Consider the following 20,249-nt stretch of genomic DNA (forward strand, 5'->3'; position numbering starts at 1 on the left):
ATCTCAGAGAAAAAAATCCTCCACCTCACCTCGGACAAGTTCGGCGCACCTGATTCTCAAAAGATTGCAGTCATCCATCAATCAGAGGAGGCATACAGAGCTTCTTTTCAGAGCCCAGAGCCCTCACCCGGAGTGAAAGTCAAAGAATCTTCCCTCAGGTGAGTACACTCAGGAGAGAAGAAGGGTTGGTCTCTAGCGTCAAACATCGAAGTTTGATTTCTGCGGGGATCTCGTCACTCATGCACAAGCTGACTGATGGATGGGTTGTCCGGTCGATCCGAGAATTCGTCGACTGGCAGATCATCGTTTCGCTGAGGGGCGGACGTCGAGGTCTGAGTTTCGGAGCCAGAGCACGTGTTTCCCTGAGTGAGCGAAATAGCTCGGTGCCTATTTTATTATCTGCTCAGGAGTTTACCCATATAAAATAAGTACGCTCATCTTCATATCCTCTGTATTGAATCGAGCTGTGCCTTTCGAACTATTGAAAAATTAGGGTGGGGCTTCTTCAAGAGACATTCTTATGAAACGTCTCACCACAGCATCACAGGACCTTATGCATGCGAATGGTTTGACCGGAGAAGGATCAGCCTAGGGAAGAATATGATTCAAGATACCAGGGCTCCGGATCGATGTGCATATATGTCTCTTCCTAAATATTTTATGGCAGGCAGTCATTTGCGATTCGAGACTATTTATTGGCCTTATCTAAAAGTGCTTGGCTCGCGTTTTTTTAGCGCTGCAAATTTTCGCAGAACCAAAAGCGAAAGAGAGATCAAATGCGTCAGTCGTCAGTTGATTCCCGAGAATGACAGGACGAAGAAAAGTTTCGCGATTACACGAAATGAGTCGCTGGTACGAACGTACGAACTGAAACGACGTTGTGTCGACGTCAGAAGGCAATTAATGAATCTCGTTGTTCCCGGTTTTTCCGCTCGAAGCGAGAGGCTATGCAGCCAAACGAGCATACGTACACAAACATGAATGCCTGAGCGCGTGAATGCGGCCAAGCAAAGCGCTCGCTCCTGCCACCGACCGACCGACGGAGCGAAGGGTGCGCGCCCTGCAGCTCTCGGTGAGATTGTGACCGTGGTCGCCGCCGGGCCGCCGCAACGTGAAGCCGCTGCTCACACTTAACGTGGTGCAGGGCGCCGTCCGGAAGAAAAACGTACGAGAGTCAACGTTAACTTTCTAATTAGTTGCTCGTGAAAAGTGAGAGTCATCTTCGCGTCCACGCGTAACGGCACCGACGACCGACGGTGTCTGTTACGAGGAGTGACCGCATCGCGAAGACAATGCCTGCCCGACGGCTGCTCGGACTATATGGGTACTTGTTGGCTTCTGGCGGATACTCAAATGAGTGAGAGACGGAATGCGGTACGATTATCAAACGATGTATCCATTGAACAACAGCTTGAAGTCAGACGACACGGAGCCGCTGGGACCGCTACAAAGACGACCCACAGTCGGGACGACGACCGTCACTTGAGGGGGCTGTTTTCGACGACGGTACCGTCGTCGCGAGGGCCTCGGGAACCAGGCCAGCCTGCTAGTCAGCTGACCGAGCGGCCAGCCGGTCAGTCCGGCAGTCAGTCAGCTGGAGCGACAGACGGACGAGCGAACAGACGAAAGCTTTCCGGCGTAGCGATGGCCACACGAAAGAGCATCTAGTGCGACTTCGAGTTGTGGACAATGGGGCGAAGGCTCGCACACAACGCTCCGGAAACGCCAAAGTAGCTAATCTTTGTTCCAGGAGCGAATTAATGCGCGAGGAGAGGCAAGTAAAACTGAGGAGGAGCGATCGCGCTTTCGGATCTCCCGTGATTGCTCATTAAAATTACCACGATAGCGTACGATGCTAAACGCTGCTCTCAAGCCGCCGTACTAAATTCAGCGATCCGTTCGATCCGGGCGAAAGCTCACGATCACCGCCTACGACAAGAAGAATATCTGCCCGCGTAGACGGCCTTGTGTCATATCGTTACGTAACATTCGTATCGCGAAAGTCGCTCTGTCGAAGATTCAGGGAACGGTTCTTTCGGGCGGCGCAGCGGATTTGAACGACGAATAAAATTCAACCGTGATTTGAGTTCAGACATTTCGAAACGTGGCATGAGTCCTTAACATAAATGCTTCGAACCTCCGTCCACATGCTGCTGCTCCCTCAGCAGACTTCTCTATCCGATCATGTGGACTTCGGAAACGTACTCGCGAAAACTCAGGTGTTGAGTGATTCCCCGAAGTGAGGCAGCCGATGCCAGACGCGCGACCATCCACGATTTGATCAGCTAGGTGTCACGCGTAGCACCGGCGACTTATTTTTGCGAGCGAGAGATTTCATGGAGTTATCTAGCCGGCTGTAACAATCGGTAGGAGCAGAAATTCCTTCGTGATGATACGATGTCTCACAATCGCTCCGCGGATCAAAGTTTCGTCAAAAATGTCAACTCTCGGCAAGGATTCGACCCGGTCTTATTTGCTTCCCTGGAGCGTCGACACCGTCTTTCTCGTGGCTGATTATCCTGACCTGTGCCTACGATCCAATGACAGGCCGAAGTATTCAAGGAGAGCTTTCGATTTCTGCGATGATGCCAGTGACTTTCATCTTGAGCCATCCGGCGCTTTCAGTCTTCACTCGACTCGGACTGTTTCAGAAGCGCGAGCCAGGTCGTCTCACAATCTGTGGGATGAGTTTCTTCGCTAGGTGGAATCGCCTCTTCTGGGAGGGAGGGGAAAGGCGATTAAACAGAAGATTCTCGTAAGTCATGCTCGGATAGTTTTCCCTATTTACTCCAGCCGCGACCCACCGCACCCATATCTGGGTCACGACGGAAGGAGACCGATACCTTAGAAGCGGTTTTTCCACGTCAATGGAGCTGCGACAGAAGATATCAAGAGAGGTGGTCTTGATGGTGTGAGCAAATTTGTCAGGGACGTATAGACCCTTCCGATTCCTTTCGCTCATCTTTCATATATCCCCTTTCGAATTGAGCCTGTTCCCTTAAAGTTCTCCGGTTCCGCTCCCATTATCCCCTGGCCGGGCGAATAAGATTGAAAACATCACTTGATGTTTCCGAAGGCAGTCTGCCATCAACATAACCTGGAGTCCTTCAATTATTATTATCATTATCGGGGATATCCAGGGCATCATCGGCTCCGGGGTATTTCCGGAACGCTTTACGAGTGTCATCACTCATGACATGGTTCATGACCCGAAGGAATTTCAGGAGTGTATCAACCACGGCTACAGCTTCGAGCGCGAGAGTCCTCTCACCCAAAATTCCAATCTGAATTCGTCACGACCGGAAATTCTCGGCGACTCACGAAAGCTGGTTGCCGACATAGACAGAAATCGGAAGTTGCCCTCCTGAAGAGTAAGAAGGGATTTTACGCCCCCTGCCCCCGGTACGTCTTCTCTGGAATTCGATTCCTTCTTCCCGGGAAAAACTCGCGGTCGGCTCGCTTCAACTGAGGAGGAAGAGTTTGGAACCCTACAAACTGAAATTGCGGGGTAGAAATCTCCCCCGGTGAATCTCTTCCCCCTTAGAGCCGTCCACGGAACTATACTCGCACCGAGCAGTGAAAATCCATCTCCTTTTACACATCTCGAGCTATGAGGCATTGTTATTCGATCTGCATCGCTAAGGATCGATTCCGAGCGGTGTGGCGCATACAGCTGACGCTCCACGATCCACGACATCCCACCGTGGAACAGTGATCTCTTGACAAGCGAATCTTTGAATTTGAATTATTGCGCTGTTTCCCAACCTGTGCCGAGTATTATCGCGCCGCACACAGGTGTCGGGTCTGCGGCGAGCGACATGCTTGGCAGGGGCTTTCTCGAGCTCCAGAACGATGGCATCGATCCGCCTCGTGAGGATCAATCGGCGGAATGGGGATGATCGAGTCCGGAATTCTCGTGCCCCGAGCATAGGTTTAAGATCTCGTTGACGCCGCGCATGTCGCTCTACGCGGTCAACAGCGGCTCCCGCGATCTGTGTCTATGGTCGACTCTTTTTGGCGCAAGCCCCGTCGTGTGCGAACAACGTGGTAGTAGTGATTCGAGTCCGCACTCGCTTTATTCTCTAGTACTGTCATTGTGACGACAATCGCGAGCCATGTCAGAAATGCATGAAGAAGAGCAGACTTGTCGGATCGACGCGGTGGTTACCAAATACAAGACCGCCGGCGAGATCGTCAATCGTACCTTGGCTAAGGTAGTCGAAATGTGTAAGGCAGGAGCTGTTGTCCTCGACATCTGCGAGGCCGGTGACAAGATGCTGCTCGAAGAAACCGCTGGAATTTACAAGAAAGACAAAGAATTGCGGAAGGGCATTGCGTTCCCGACGTGCATTTGCGTCAACAATTGTATTTGCCATTTCTCCCCGTTGAAGAGTGAGAGCCCTGTCGTACTCAAGGATGGAGATGTGGTCAAAATCGATATGGGGGCTCACATCGATGGTTTCATCGCTGTTGTTGCGCATACGCTAGTCATCGGAGCATCGAAAGACAATAAGGTAAGAACATATGGTTCCTCTGGTGGTGCATGCCCGTGGGACTCGTTCGCGAGAGCCCATTGTCGAGGTACAGACATTCAACAAGTAGGAAAGTAACGAAGAATTTCGGAGATTCGTGGTACGAAACTCGATAATCTTAGTGCTCCAATCATTGCTCCGTTTTCCAAGTTTCTGGTAGCTGATTGATCGACGCCTCCGGTTGGGGTCGATGCTCCCGACAAGATCGTTCAATTTTTCGCTAGAACTTCTCGACCTCCATAGAGCGACTCGAGGGAGTCCGACCATATGGGGGGGAAAAAAAGCAAGTTCGGCACGCCATCCGATCTTTCGATCGCGCCCCGGAGTAAGCCTTCCAGACTGTCTGCAGAAATCTTCGGCGACAGCTTTGACGTTACCCATATCGGTCGAGACTTGCCGCTTCCTAAAGACTCCCGAAAGGCGATCGGCCGGTCAAGGAGGGGTATTCATGAGTCAGTAGGATAAATCTGTTACTGCTCCAGTGAACCTTCTCTCGGCGAACGGGGTCGAATCCGTTTCAAATCCTGACGTGTCCTTATTTTCAGGTTACGGGGAAAAAAGCCGATGTTATTCTCGCTGCCTACAAATCAATGGAAGCAGCTCTGAGGCTTGTGAAACCTGGGGGTCAGAACTCCAAGGTTACGGAAATAACTTCAAAGGTAAGGGGAGGATGATTCGTGCCATCGATTGTCAACCACGATTTTCAACCAGAGTTCCAATTGGAAGTCTTCTCCCAAGAATTCGTGTCGAATGTGATCCGAGCCTTCTCCTTCAGGTCTGCGAAGCTTATAAGTGCGCTCCGATCGAGGGCATGCTTTCTCACCAACTGAAGCAGCACGAAATTGACGGGGAAAAGTCCATAATCCAGAACCCGAACGAAGCTCAACGAAAGGAGCACAAAAAATGCACTTTTGACGAGTTTGAAGTTTACGCGTTAGACGTTCTGATCTCGAGCGGTGAAGGCAAGGGCCGAGAAACCGAATCGCGTTGCACCGTCTTCAAACGAACCCACGTTGTCTATCAGTTGAAAATGAAGGCTTCTCGAACATTTTTCTCTGAAGTCGAGAAGAAATCCTCGCACATGCCTTTCACTCTCCGCTCGTTCGAAGACGAAACTCGAGCTCGTCTGGGCGTCGGCGAGTGCGTCCAGCACGGGCTTCTGGATCCCTTCCAGGTTCTCTACGAGAAGGAAGGCGAGTTCGTTGCTCAGTTCAAAGCGACCCTCCTGCTGATGCCCAACGGATCTCATAAGATCACTGGTTTGCCTTTCGACCCATCGGTGTACCAAACTGAACATAAGATCGAAGATAAGGAGGTTCTCGAGGTTCTGAAGCAGAGCTACAGCGTTGGAAACAAAAAGAAGAAGCCGGCCAGCAAACCCGAAGACGCAGGTGACTCGAAAAAGTAAAGCTCGACCCAATCTATCGAGGCGACATGCAGAAGGGATTTTCGAAGGCTAGCTCGTCGCATCGGGCTCGACTGACCGTGCGTCACCGATAATTACCGGAAGGGTTGGTGAACGTCGAGGGTAGTCGGGGGAGAGGAACGAGAGATCGAACAAATCTCCCGCTCGTCGGACGAGGAAAATCCTAGCGAGAAAACCCTTCAAAGATTCCGAGAGTGTCTTCGCTTGCCGGTAGAACCGGAGGGATCCCTGTAGCTTCACACACAACTCGTTTTCAGTGTATAATAAAAGAGAATCGGTAATTTTTTGCGAAAACAAGCATATGTCGTCGTTCCTCGTTCCATTGGAGGGCCATCGGGATCTTTCGCTAGAGCAAACCGAGAACCGTTGTGCATGACTCGCAATCAATATCAAACTCCTCATTTATTGACATCGCAGAAGATCTCAAAGACCAATCAGCATAGACTCCTGCAGAGGAGGCTGACATTAGAAAATATACGTTCGCTCTTAAACTCTACGAAAACCTGCTCCTTGTGATTTTGGCCAGATCGGAGGTTGACTTATCACTGCAGCAAGCGCGCACTCCTCAGCAAATTGTATTTGGTTTTATTTTCCATCATCATTTATTTTCCACCTGCTCTGAATGCACTATCGCTCGGAAAAAATACATCGCATGAGTGAGTGAGTGGTTAGCGTTCCTGGCTCGCTATAGGGTTTTTGGGTTTCAATATCACGTTCAAAAGAAGAGCTCACGTTCCATCCGGGTCTTCCACAGACATCATTTCGAATCACTGGCGACAAGGGTAATGGACCCGAACCATATTCACACCACGCCCAAAGAAGAAAACGCACGCTACATAGGAAGAGTGTGATCGTACTCAACAATCGCTTGCTTCCTTCCAATCATCTGTTCGCTCGTTCCTGACATGGTCTCATTCCTACTACAAATCTGAGCTTTGCAATACCTACAACCCACTCTAATTTCCGGTTATCGGTCTTCCGCCTAGGTCACTAGGTAGCCTTCGGTCTCAGCGAATGTCTATATCACTACGCCTAACCCGAGTCGCCGAAAGTTCAAACGCTGTATACTCGGGACGAAACCCGATTTTCAGGTCATTTATTAGACCGATCGAAGATTGTTGATGATGAGGCGATCGGTATGCGCATCGAATCGCCGCGCGGTTCACCCGAGAATTATCTATGAGGCTCAGCTGGCTCTCCGTCGAAACAGACTCATCATCCTCTCAGATGAACGTCTACGTTTGCTCGAGCACGGCCCATACTTTCGCCGCCAGGTTTTTCGGCTAGTTCACCCCTGAAGATTGCCTGCAGAGCGAGATGGAATTCCGAGACCTCCGAGGAGAGATTGTGCCGCATCCCGAGCGGTAAGTCGCTTGATTCCTTTTCCTTTCACAATGAAGCTTCGCTTGAGCTGACTCATTTCCGCCAGTACTGCGCCCATTTGTGTATCGATTCCACTACAGAGGGCATGACAGCTGACGCCGAAGAATCGATGAGCCGCTGCATTTCGGAAACGGCCTCCTCGTCGGTCAGTTCGAGCATGAATTTGTCCTGAACTTTCTTCACTGTCTTATCGGGCTCCAGCGCGATGTCGGGAACGCTCGCATCGACCATGAGCGAGAAAAGATTGAGAATGAGGTTGGCGTGTCTTCTCAAGTGTAGCAACGTCGTGTAGCAGTGCTTCTTGAACTCGTTGTAAAGTTCCGAGCTCATACCACCCATCGCCTCCACCATTTCCCGACTCAGTTTCATGGGCGGAGGGAACGGTTTCGGGTCCCGACCAAGGATGTAACCGAAATCTATGTGGAATAGTTGTCCCTGTTTCGTCAACAGCAAGTTGTCCAAGTGCCGGTCTCCGACTCCGAGGAGATACGTGATGACGCCATAGCCCGCTGAAAGAACCGATTTTCTTTAAATCACGCGATCGGCCAGCCTCTCGATGACTGTGGTGTGAAATCTACCAAGAAATGTCCTCGACGAATGACATATGTTCTTGCGATACATGATACCTATGCTCGAGTAACTCTAGTCGGAAGGCGCTCGAAAAGTCTACGTACCGCAAGACTTGACGTAGTTGTCCATGACTTCCGGCGATATATCTTTTCCCGCGGAACAGGTTTTGAGATAGCTTTCAATTGTGCCGTACTCTCTCAGAACTTCCGCAACTGTTTTCGATTCGATGAACTCGACGAATCCGTGCCGTGGGGAGGTCGCCAGCACACAATATGGGGTCAATTGAAGATCGAGGTTCTCCCGGCGGAGTAACTGTGGAGGGAGAGAGGGACGCTTTTCATGAAGATCAGAGGAACCGAAAAAATGATTCTGCGGCAAATTCGAAAGCGGGAATGCAGCGTAATGAGTCACTCACCCGATCCATCAACGTTATTATTTGTAAAATCAATTGATCTTGTCGTAGATCATCTCCGTGTTTGAAGATTGCGTAGTATTCGTCTCCAGCCTCTGTGAGGAACGTCAGTTTACACGGCATCAATGCGCTCTTGAACAACTCGGCTTTCTTCGCCACGATTGATTTTACTCGAACTTTGGGGTTCAGCGGCAGTGCTAGACTCTCAGGAAGCATTGCTTTCATGTTCTCGGCATCTGACAGCAGGAGCTGAAGTTTCTCAATCTGGAAAATGGACGGGATCTAATAGGACCACAGCTGGATCGAGAAGGGAATTCCTGTCTTATGAAATTCGAGTCCCGTGAGGCACTGGGAATGTCGTTCCCTCGAGGAGACCGCTACCGCGCGGACAGGGGCTGCACGAACCTTCTTCTGACGATTGCCGTTCTCGGCGGCAACGGTCTTCATGAGATCGACGAGGTGCTTCACGAAGGTATCTTGTTTTGCGAGCATCCGACGACGCAGATCCTGCTCGCGGTTGCCGTCCTTAAGGCACTTTAAGAGTCTCCGGCTGACCTCGGCGTACATGTTCGCATGACTCAGGTTCCTACAATTACAAGGGCCGTCATCAGCTCCGAAGTGATAGGGCCAGCAGCGGAAGGAAATCCGGGCATATCCCGGACATAATGAAAGTACACTCACGTATTTCCTTTTCGATTGGCATTCTGAGTATTCGCTCCTCCGGAACTCCCGTCGCTCTCCACCTTCAAATACCAATAGAGATAGTTTGCGAGCACGTCACTCCGACTAGCTCTCTTTATCAAGAAACTCGCAAGGTCTCGATTATCCTCTAGTGGCGCAGTAAGGAGCGAGGTGCTCTCGTGGACGGACAATTTTTCCTTTTCTTCTTCTGTCGCGCTTCCGATCGAAGACTCAATGCTCTGTTGGCTCTCGGTCAGCTCCCCAGGACTCGCAATCCTGGAATCGCGGGATTTTCTTTCTTTCATCTCGACTTCTTAAAACTTGGACTAGAAGGTATTTCCTCTTGATACGATCATTGACCAATGAGTCTGAGCCTCGTGTGCCGGACACTCACTGAGGCTGATCTTGTTCCGATGGCGTGGTCGAGGAAGTGACCGACGACGCTGTGAACGTAGAAGTTGAAGTCATGGAAGCCGAATCCAGGGGAGGCTCGTACTTCAAAGCTTGCACCAATTGCAGAAGGTAAAGCAGGAGATCTTCGTCTGAGGCTTGTTCAAGTCTTGTGACCGCGTACCGCCGCACGGCTTTATGTTTGAATTGAGGTCCTAGAAATCGAGATGGGGTAGGTGAGCTCGCTCGATTGGACGATCTCCGCACCTAGAAGAACACTCGTTGCATCGAGCAACCATGTCTTCGGAATCCCAACCTAAGAGTTCCAGAGCGTCTTCGACGTCCATCGGCTCCCATTGCCGCATAAGGTCCAAGGCTTGCAGCGTTTCCACTTCGGCGTCCCATTTGACGCAATGAACGAATCGGGCCATAGCTTTCTTCTGATCCTTCAGATAAAAGCTGAGAATGGAAGAAATAAACTCGTTGTGAGAGACTGTCGAAATGTGAATTGATACCTTTTTCTGTACAAGGCGATCCGTTGCGTCGTCAGTTCGATTGACCCCGAGATATCTCACCGGTACTTCCAGACGAGATCTTGCTCCTCCGCGGTCAATGGTGTCGTAGAACATTTGCTAACAATATTATTCAGTTGATCTCTAGTATGCGCGTTCGGTTTCAGGTCCTTGGCGATACGTTCCGTCCGGATATTTCGAGAGAGTTTGTGATGCTTGTCTTCGACAAGATTCTCCTAGAATTGATCAAACCTCCTCGATTAGTCCCTCCCGATCCGAGCTGAGAGGTTTGGGAGGAGGATATACTCGTTTAAAGAAAAGAGGACGATCCCATGATCGTACCAGCCATACATCCGGATCAAACATAGGGGCTAAACTGGAGTCGCTGTTCGTCTGGCATGCCACGTCCAGGTCTTTCTCGAAATAGACGACCATATGTTCGATATCACGGTAAACGACTCTCGGGAACTCGATCATGAGGAACATCTGAAAATATAAACATTATGGATACGTCTATCTAATGAATAATCAGATCAGGAACGATCTATCGATAATCGCCGAAAGCTCCGAGCCCTAAGTCTATCACTGCCACCGCTCGGAGCTCGCATTATACAATCGAAGTCGATCCCCACTAACACATATGCATTTGTGCTCGAGGGACTGCAAAAAAACGAAGGAAGCTCACCTGATTTGATTTCTTCTTCTCATCGTTGTTGCGAAATGTAATTTCTTTGAAGGTCAATCGGTCCATCCAGTCAACTCTAGGCATCTCCCCGATGTGGTGCTTCTTCGTCAACTGCAGGAAAAGGTCATTTTAAATTCGTTCCGGATCAATGACGACGGAGATTCGCGTGCAACATAATGTTGGAAATCATTTCTTGCGTTCCAGAAAAAAATTTTCACGCTTCGCGTCGGTCACCTTCGGATAACATGTACGATCGTCTCACCTTGGTCAGTCTGGCCATTTCATCGTGAGCGCCCGAGATTTTCCCCGGCGTGGAGCTGAAGTTCGATCCATCCGCCTTCGAGTTTTCCCACAGCTTCAAGTCATGCATGCCCTGTCGCATGGCTCCTGAAAAGTATAATCAATGCATCCGTGAAGACTGGGCTCGCGAGTCTCGAGAATAATCCGTCGGAAACGCCCTCGCTGTGCGTTTACTTCCGTACCCGATTTCTTGAAGATTGACACCGTCGTTCCCCCAACGGGAACGGCCTTCTTGTGTCCGTGGAGATCCCAGACGGTGAAGGCCAAGATCCCATCTCGGGGCAGGTCGGAGAACTTGAGGGGCAGCGTCAGCCACTCGTTCCAGCTGAAAAGAGGGTCATCAGCTAATCTGGTCGAGACAGAGATCCCGACAGTGATGCGAACCTCGGACTCAATCGATGGCTTGATGCTCACTTGTATCTTGTGGTGAAAGGTTTGTACGATGTTTGGGTCGGCAGAGCGAGACTTCTCCCATCAGAAAAAATTTCCACCGTGACAACAAGGTCTGACAGCAGACCTTTGTTGTCCGCAGGGGTGGAGAGCTGATTCCTCCGCAAGATTGGGTCCGTAATTATGTCCTGATATTGAGGTTGAGGTCTTTCTCCTTCCAACGTACCACTGGAAAGAAAAGGTGGTCAAAGCAAGGGCTCGTGCAGGGATCGGCTCTGCTCGATTTCAATTCGGCCGTTGCGACAGTCTCATCCAATAGCTTCCCCGTACACAGAGTGACGTATTGACTCGAAATAGCAGCCCGTTGCCTATCGGTATTCATGGAGATGCCGCGAATGCGACACGTACTCACGCTCGGTCGGAAACAGGACTCGCACGCAATATCGACAGTTTTATCAACAATTTCATCGACGAACGTTGCGTTATAAACTTCATAAAGATTTTTCGGCAAGCTAGAATCCGGGCCATACCGCCACCCTGATTCCAATCACCTGACTTGTGACAGCTGTCTACCGAATGTATCATCTTTCCCAATACAAAGGCATAATCAGGGAGCCCTTATGCTTCGGAGGGAAAGCTGTTGCACATATGATTCCACGTTTTGACGGTCACACCTCGGCAGACTCCATGATTCCTTGGCGAGTGGTACTGATAAGACGCCATGAACGGTTTTCGGTGATCGTGCCGGAACATCTCACAATCAATGTCTTTGGGCCTAGAGTCTCCTTCACAAGATCGAGTCGTTCGAGAACTTGCATAGAAATTCAGAGGTTCGAATCCTCTCATTTTAGAAGCTTACGGCTCGAAGGCCTCGCGGAGGTGGCAAGGCACGCATTTGAGACGAGTATGAAAGGAATATGACAAATCTTTCTCAGTCAGCATTCTCGTGTTGGCAATGACGGCACCAGATCGAAACTAGAGCTTTCGTCGCCGTCAAGGGAATCGTAGGCCACGAATTTTCGCGGTTGCGAGTCGCCCCTCATCGGATGGACTCAAGGGGAACACTGAACGGCTCTCAAGGGATACTCACACTTTAATTTTGAAACAGGCGTCGAGATCCGAAGAGTATACATGTCTCAACAGCTGACTAGTTTGCTCTCCGTCGAGCAGGTTCATATCACCCCAAGGGGTTGCAATTGAATCGCAGTCAATGAGTCGATGGTAGGAATCTATCCGTACCAGAAGACAGATCACAGCACCGCCACCTTTCTAATAGGGGAGACGTTGGAGGTTCGGAAAACAACAATAACACTTCTATCATACACTGCACACACCACCACCACCAACAATAGGTCACGGTCAGGTGGCCAAAAGAAGATGGTGGACCAGCAGACGACGGAAAGCGAAGGGAGAGGGGACGACTTGAAAATGGCGCGACGGACGGCCGCCAAATTGGAAGTCCTCGCCGCGTTAGGATGGCGCGAATCGCGACTCGGCCGTTACGAGGTCGTCGAATCCTTCAAGTCATTATTCTCATCGGCCCCTTAATGCATGAGTCGCATCTCGAGGATCTTTCGTATGGACGTCGGTCGGTCATACACATGGTACCAGTCACTCCCATACTCCGTGAAATCGGGCGAGTAACCCCGCCAAGCCGCGGGGAAAATCATCGTGATCTAGGCAGAGTTGCGGTTGAGTTCCTGAAATGGCGGGAACTACGTGATTCCGTCGGAGTCGTGGCAAAGCTCGGAATGTGGTCGAAGTTTGGGGGAAAATTGGCTCCTCAGGACAACCGTGTTCGGCGAGCTATTGCCTCGTAGCAGATCCTGATTCAGCTCTACTATTCCCAAAACCGGGGCCACACTTGAACAATCTAGAAATAAGGAAATCGCGTAATGCGCGATCTCCTTACGAGCCCACTGATCACCAACGTTGTCAGCGCATTCGACTGATCGTTGATAGGAAATATATTATAGAAGAGGGCTGATACGTTGGGGTGAAGCATGCCGCAAGCTGCGATCATCGTGCGACGCGGATCGTCCAACCGGCTTCCTGACCCCATGTCCCTTCCCTGCTGCAAGAACAAGCTTATCTGTGTGTGCCAGATTCCTTCCGGAAAGTCGCGTCTGGTGAGCCTTTCTTGCTCGCTATTGTCATGTCTCAAGGGACATGCTCAAGCGGAAGCTTGGAACAATACAAGGGAAGAATTCAACCTAGTATCCCCTAGGTCATTGGAAGCGGCTCGAATCGACGAAAGGGAGGAACAGTTCCAGGTAGGACCAATGGTCCGTGTTCGACGACCCACATGCCGTTCGTACCGCTGTATGGCGACCATATCGTTTCAGGCTGTCCAATTGAAGGGACCGGAACCCTCATCGGCCAAGATTCCGTCGAAAGAGACCTCTTGTAGGGAAATCCAGACTCCGGGTCCCTTGTCAGAGTAAACATCGTTAATTGTAGGAAGCATGTCCTATCATGTCCTCAGACAGGAAGGAACGGGAGGATTGCAGGGACAGCTCTTTGTCGCGTTGCCGAATGTTTACTGTAGTCTCTTCAACTACGGCATCTCTGATGAAGCGCACGTACAGTTTGTACGGCTTGAAAAGAAAACATCCTGAGGCTCGATGAGGCTTGTTGTTCCTACAGGGATCATCCCCTGAAGCAGTAACCTTCCGTCTGGTATACACGATTCCGACAACTCCTCGTGCCCATTGAGAGCCCATGAATCTAGGAGGAGCAGAACTCCGGTATTCTCGGCCACATGACGTCCTGGTAGAATCGCCGTGGGTCTCCCTCGTTTATATCGGCGGGTGTGCCCGCGGAGGACACGATTTTCACAGGATCCGGAGTCGTGGATTTTGGAAATGTCCATTTCGATTCAGATTTCGAGATCGGAAATCCCGCTTCATATTGCACGCTAATGCGCAGCTCTTTCACCATCGTTCCCGCTGGGCCGAGCGATTGGGGCATGAAGACGATACCTTTCCAACCTCAATTCTCGATGATCTGATGATTCATTTGCAAGGGCTCCAGCAGCATTGCTCCGAACGGATTCTGATCGCGATTCTCTCTGCGAAGCGGTCTTATGCACCAGAGACCCCTCTCGCTCAGATAATAATTGTTGTGATTGAGGATTCAGTTCAGATGGAGCCAGAGGAAAGACGAGCTCTGTTCTCTACCGGATGACTACATCAGCTGATCACTCCTTTCATACCTGAAGATTATGCTTCTGCCAACAATAATATTGTTCACGATCAGGAATGACTACGATTTTATCAAGAAATCAGACGAACCTTTGCAGTGCCGTGTGCCGCTAGATCCGCTTAAGTTAGGAATAAATCGCTCTTTACGGACGAATGACCACCCTTGACAGCCGAATAATGCTCGCGGATACTGGCTCTGATGTGATGAGTATATACGTATCATTGTCCATCACGAATTACTTGGCGTTCCAACAGACTCGTACACTCGTAGCACGATCCGCGCCGAGATGTTTCGGCGGTCGTGGAGTCATCAATCGTGAAATCTTAGGAGAAACTAAGTATTCATGTGGTTAAGCAGCGGTGCACAGGCTCCGTGAATCATGCGTTCGAAGATCACTGCCGTGGCTGCCTTGGTCCCGCTCGCCGGAGTCGGGCGCGAGCTCTTCTCATAGACAGCCCCGCTCACCACATAATCGTCTGTTTTGCGCGTTGGGATACGACCGGAGCTAGGCACCGCCACGTAACGTCCGCCTACCACTCTCGAATCTGGTACTACAGGGACTATGCTCTTTATGTGTGTACACCGACGTGTCGTCAGGTGCGCCTGAAAGGGTAGGTACAACGTCGCGGTTGCTTCAAAAGATCTTTATGGCTTACGACAGACGCAGGCAGGGTCCGAGGGCGAGTGACAGCCAAACGGAGCGATTGAGCAACAGCCGCCATTACTGCACTTCGTTGCGGGCTCAAACACGCAAACACTCGCCGAATGACACAACGTATGCTTGGCCTTACGTTCGCTCAACTACCGTGAGCTCCGTGGCTCACTCCGACGATGTTTCGCGTTTTTTCTCTTTGAACGTCACCGGTTAGCGGTGCGACGTCTGCGAGATGGAGCAAAAGTGAACTCTAAACGAGAAGTCTGAAAAGTTCCGAAATCGTTGGAAGGGGTGATAAACCAGCGCAGAGCAATAATCCCCACCGAGGATTCGATAAATTGGCGATTAGCAGAGGCGATGAGCTGAACAATATGTCGAATTACGGGACTCGTTCCGACTGACGGATTTCGACGATCAGGAAAATCATAAGCTCATATATTTGCAATCAGAAGCGGGAGGGAATTCACACGCCATACGGCTCGCATCCCGTCTCTCTCTGGGGCCGCTCGCTCGAAGAATGATCCCTCAGGACTGACTTAGGACCGAACCGACGACCAATGCTCTAAGACGAACCGAACGAAAAACTTTTCTCTTTAATGATCAATCAACCGATGGAAAGGATCGTTCTACGTGCATTGCCCGGTGACGAACTGAGCGATGATCGATTCTGAAAGTCGACTCGGTTCTGGTTACAATGGCGCTACTCCTCGAGACCCTCAATGGAAGTTGGTTTCGATCTGATTACCTACTTGAGAACGCGAACATCGCCGACGACGCATTCGACTGTTCCGGTGCTTCTGTGAACTTCTCTTCTGTTCTGCAGGCGTCTGCTTCAGACTACCCCTTGCATTGCTTGCCGAGTTTGATGGGGGTTGTAGCTTGTGGATCACGTGGAGCTCTCAATATGGACAGTGGCTCTCAGTCTTGCAGAGAACGGCCCTTGCCATTCGGACTTTCGCGGGAAAACCAGCGCGGGCGACGCCGCAGCCGACCACCCTGCGATCTTGAGCCCAATGGGTGACTATTTAGGAGTTGACATAGGGAACACGATTCCAACGAGACTAGCTGATGAAGAGCCTGCTCGACGATCGAACTGCCCCGATCGAGCTGGTTCGTCCGCGGGAGCTCATTTTCGCTGACGATCGGACCTGTGAGCCGAGATTTTTCTTGATCCGTTTGCCGGGTCAAGCGACAGGGAGCGCCCCGGAGTTCGAGGAGCCAAGCAAGCGAAACTGTCCTTATAACGATCCGGAAGGTGGAACACGAGCGCGAGGAATCCGGCGACACGTCGAAGTCAATGTTCAACAATTTACCACCAATGAACGGATCCACCACCAACGAAGGGTCGTCTCGGTCAGAGAGGATCTCAACCTTCTCTCCGGGGGCGATGCAGGATCGGGTAGAGAACGGTGGTCTCTTGAAGGCTCGGGATCGCGGCATGTCGCGGCCTTGCAGCCGGAACGTTCCACTGCAATCTCTGGCTCCCGTGGGGCATCTGTGGCAGATATCTCCAGTCTGGCGTCCGAGAGCCAACAGTCTGCGGATGTTATCCTCCATGCCTATGTATGATGATAACATGAGTCGTCCTACCATAGAAATTTATTCCAGGAGTCTCGCTAGGCAGGCGGACCAATCACGTCAGGTCACTTTCCAGGGGGTCAACACACCGCTGAGAGTCGAGATCCAGAACCAGTATTGCACATTGACACTTCCGGCAACGAAGTCATAGCCCATACATAGATCGCTCATCATCCACAGCTTCATTTCATTCAAAGTATCACTACAGGAATTGTTGGCGAAGTTTGGGCGATGCGGTGAGGCAGCCTCTCAAGAGCAGAGAGCTGACCACTGCTTTTCGCATACTGAAGTTGAGTCGGTGCTCTCTGCAGGGCAGGGAACCGTGCCGAACGAGAATGAGCTACAGGCATGAGTAATATTCCCTTTACAGCATAATCTAAACCGAGAATAACCTACAGCGAGCTCCGATTACCGAGCATGCTCTATTTGACGATCCAAACATGGACTACACACCGTTATGCAACGGGAAGTCAACGGATGCAACCTCAGCGAGGTGTCGAACGAGAAATACATGGACGAGTTTCCCATCCCTCATGACCCCCTGACACTTCGATTCCTTTCCTCAGAGTCCCAGCTGCTCGGTCATCCAGTCCATACGGGCATGCTCCTATGTATCAACGGGCACTTCGATTGGACAGGCGCCCACCTGGGGGCTCCGAACGATTGGGGCAGCCTGTCTTATTGGAGGGAATACGATCGTAGAATCCCGATAATTCACCTACTCGAATACTTCCGAGTGATGGCGCCCCTGGAGCAGCGCTTTGAGGATGTCTTTCCGTTAAAGGTTCGCGACCTTCTTGCTGCAAATCGAAAGAGGGTAATAAGCTCTCGCACCTTTGCGTGTTTCAGCTTCGTGAATCCATCCCCTCGAGGAGCTCGTCGCTTTACTCTCGGGTCCATCCGTATGCGTGTCACGCCGTCATCTTCTGAATACATCGAAATCGTTCCTCGGTCTGGCTTTTCCCGTCTACGGTGAGATCAAACGCAGTCCCAGAAAGCAGCGCTCTGTTCCCGCCGGGGCCACCGCCGTCTCCCCTTAATCGTCTTTCTGGAGCGGGAAATGGAGAGACTTGAGCGGAGCGATCAAGCGTGTCGCAGGCCTGAGAGAATGCCTGATCACTGATCACTAGTCTCTTCCCCAAGTGCGGAGACGAGCCCAACTATGTATGTACATCGGTAGCGTAGTCATACAGCCTCGATGAGACGCGTTCGCATTCAGTGGTGTTAGGGTCCCTTCAAGGGAGCCTTGCAACTTTCATCGTGCATTCTTCCCCTATCACTGGGCGATCCCCGGATAGGACGCCTCCGTCTCGGAAACCTCGCCTTTGAATACCGTGTTTTCGGTCGTAGTCCCTCGAGCTCGAGAGATCGGCCATCTCCGCGTAAAGCCGTAGCAAATCTAAATAAAAAAGAAAGTAAGTCTTCCGACCCTCCGACTCGTCGGATCACTCAAGCGCGTGGGCAAGGGCCCCCACCGGGCCAATGGCCCTGGCTCTCAAAGAAAATCCTGGGCGAGCATGTGCGATATCGTGTACCTTATCTCCGATTTGGGAGTTAGAAATAGAATCACGGCTTCTATCAGCTACAGGCGGTAATCAGCGTATGCTACCCTCCCAAGCTCTTCGTCGGCACTCGAGCGCAATCGGGGAATACGGGTCGGCAACCAGGCGATTCACGCGTGAAACCTCGAATACCGATGACTCCACGGTAGAAAAGCGCCATCTGCGAATCTACAGCGCACCCGCGCTCTCCGAGGCGGTCGTCGTTTTGAGCTTCCGGGGATCGTCCATGAGCCTGCAATCCCCGAATTGCGAGTTTAATCGAGATGATCGTTTTTCGCTGTACCGCGCCCACGGAGGATGGGCTCTCGGGAGTTGTTCTCGGATAAGGAAAGCTGAATTGTGGTGGAGCAGTGCCTGAAACTCCCCCTATTCGTTTCTTCCGTCCCGATTCCGCACTTTTGATCGACAGCCAGGCTCTTCATCGCGGATCCGAGCAGGCAATCGAGTCGGCATTGTTCAAGGGAAGCGAGAAAATCTCCAGAAATCACACAACGTCGATCTTGCGTGGTTTCCACTGGCCGCTCGAGAAAGTGGATACGCTTCAGCTCGTCGTAGATTCTAGTGCCGGGGTGATTGCACTGCGACGGCGCAAAGAAATCGATAGGGCGAGGGGAGGAGCTGCTTTGCATTTATTTGAATGTTCGCACACTTCGATGACCCCGTCGCTTCCGTTTCCTCTCAGAGACACTTACTCAACTCGGTTTCTCGAAGGCTTCCGAAATTATCCAGAGCGCCCTGAGGCAAGTGAGATGCTGCGATATTCCTTCACCCGCTTGCCGGCTCGCTCCTTATCTGGCTCATATGGGGTTGTTATCACGTACATGCATCGGAAGTCACCATCATGTCAGCCGGTCCCGAGGGAATCAGCCGAGCAAAATTCGACCTGCCGAAGATGCAAGATTCAAGCGGGATTCTAAGAACGCGGTGCACTTCCTGCCGCTTCCGTGAGCCAACGGTAGAGATCAGACTTTTTTCATCAGGTTAGGCCTGCTCTTACTGTGGATTGAAACCGACTTGCCTACTGCCTACTTACCTACTCCAGATGAAGCACGTCGCGGGCTGGCAGAAAATTCGAGGATTCCCCGACGTTAACGAAGCTACTAAGACCGCTTGTGCAAATTCCAAAATGAAATCACCGTTCTCGGAAGCTGTCGCGCTCCTCTGTGTCGGTCTCTGCGGTCTCCTCGTGTGCCTCGCATTCCTGCTGGCCTATCCGAGGACCCCATCGATCGCGAGCCAAGACGAAACAGAGCTCCTCTTTCCGATCAAGGTTATTTGAGTACCTATTACCTCCGTCCAGGGAATAACCCCAATTTCACTTTCCTTAGTTCAGGCTAGGACCCCGCCATATTCCGATCCCCAGAAGTAGATTCAGAGTCTTTTAAGGGAGCTGAGCAAGACGAATTCCGAGAATTAGCTAGCAGAGCACGAATTCCATCTTCTAGCTGAAGGAAATCGACGTTCTGGAGAGTTGGTCTCTGCTCGGGAGAATCGTCTCCGGGGGACACGAGCTGATTTTTGCCACGATCGTCTTCGTCACTTACTGGAGACTTCTGCGATTCTGTGACTCTTACTTCAATGATGAAAGAGAGGAATTCCGTCTATAGACTGACGGGGAAATCGAGAACCTACAGCACTCTGCCGCTAATGGGACTATTGGTGGGAGTATTTTTCTTCATCCCGAGCCTGCACTATACGTATGAAGTTGTTAGGCGAGAGGGATTCGAACACCTTCGATAAACAAGGATCAATTATAACCATAACAATCAATCCCGTGTGTACGGAGCTCCAGTTCCATGTGGCCTTCCCCCATCATCAAAGCACTCCTATTCAGAGGATTCGTAGCGGACCCGTCTCCTTCCAATCCGTAGACTACAGGCTTGCGGCCCAAAGTCCCTGAGTCCCTGGCACAATCATCATTGACGTTGCTGCCTCAAAGCCGCTTGTCGGAGTCAGACGCCAGCTCTTC

At 51.1% G+C, this 20,249-nt stretch overlaps 2 protein-coding genes across 2 annotated transcripts; one reads left to right on the forward strand and one right to left on the reverse strand.

The window, feature by feature from the left end:
* The first annotated feature begins 4,002 nt into the window (after nucleotides 1-4,002).
* LOC100904364 (proliferation-associated protein 2G4) lies at nucleotides 4,003-6,260 on the forward strand. The gene is made up of 3 exons (XM_003741922.1): nucleotides 4,003-4,514; nucleotides 5,078-5,191; nucleotides 5,308-6,260. Exons 1-3 carry the CDS (start codon nucleotides 4,116-4,118, stop codon nucleotides 5,938-5,940), a joined length of 1,146 nt encoding a protein of 381 aa, XP_003741970.1. The 5' UTR covers nucleotides 4,003-4,115; the 3' UTR covers nucleotides 5,941-6,260.
* A 684-nt stretch (nucleotides 6,261-6,944) lies between these two features.
* On the reverse strand, nucleotides 6,945-12,588 carry Pi3K59F (phosphatidylinositol 3-kinase 59F). The gene is made up of 14 exons (XM_003741923.2): nucleotides 12,372-12,588; nucleotides 11,306-11,509; nucleotides 11,074-11,216; nucleotides 10,854-10,978; nucleotides 10,592-10,702; nucleotides 10,249-10,392; nucleotides 9,970-10,142; nucleotides 9,711-9,853; nucleotides 9,399-9,609; nucleotides 9,005-9,280; nucleotides 8,729-8,909; nucleotides 8,327-8,587; nucleotides 8,016-8,223; nucleotides 6,945-7,850 (listed from the first exon to the last, which is right to left on the reverse strand). Exons 1-14 carry the CDS (start codon nucleotides 12,455-12,457, stop codon nucleotides 7,375-7,377), a joined length of 2,742 nt encoding a protein of 913 aa, XP_003741971.1. The 5' UTR covers nucleotides 12,458-12,588; the 3' UTR covers nucleotides 6,945-7,374.
* Nucleotides 12,589-20,249: the final 7,661 nt, after the last annotated feature.

The sequence above is a fragment of the Galendromus occidentalis genome, unplaced genomic scaffold (assembly GCF_000255335.2).
Source record: "Galendromus occidentalis unplaced genomic scaffold, Mocc_1.1 scf7180000077231, whole genome shotgun sequence".
In the NCBI taxonomy this organism is placed as follows: domain Eukaryota; kingdom Metazoa; phylum Arthropoda; class Arachnida; order Mesostigmata; family Phytoseiidae; genus Galendromus; species Galendromus occidentalis.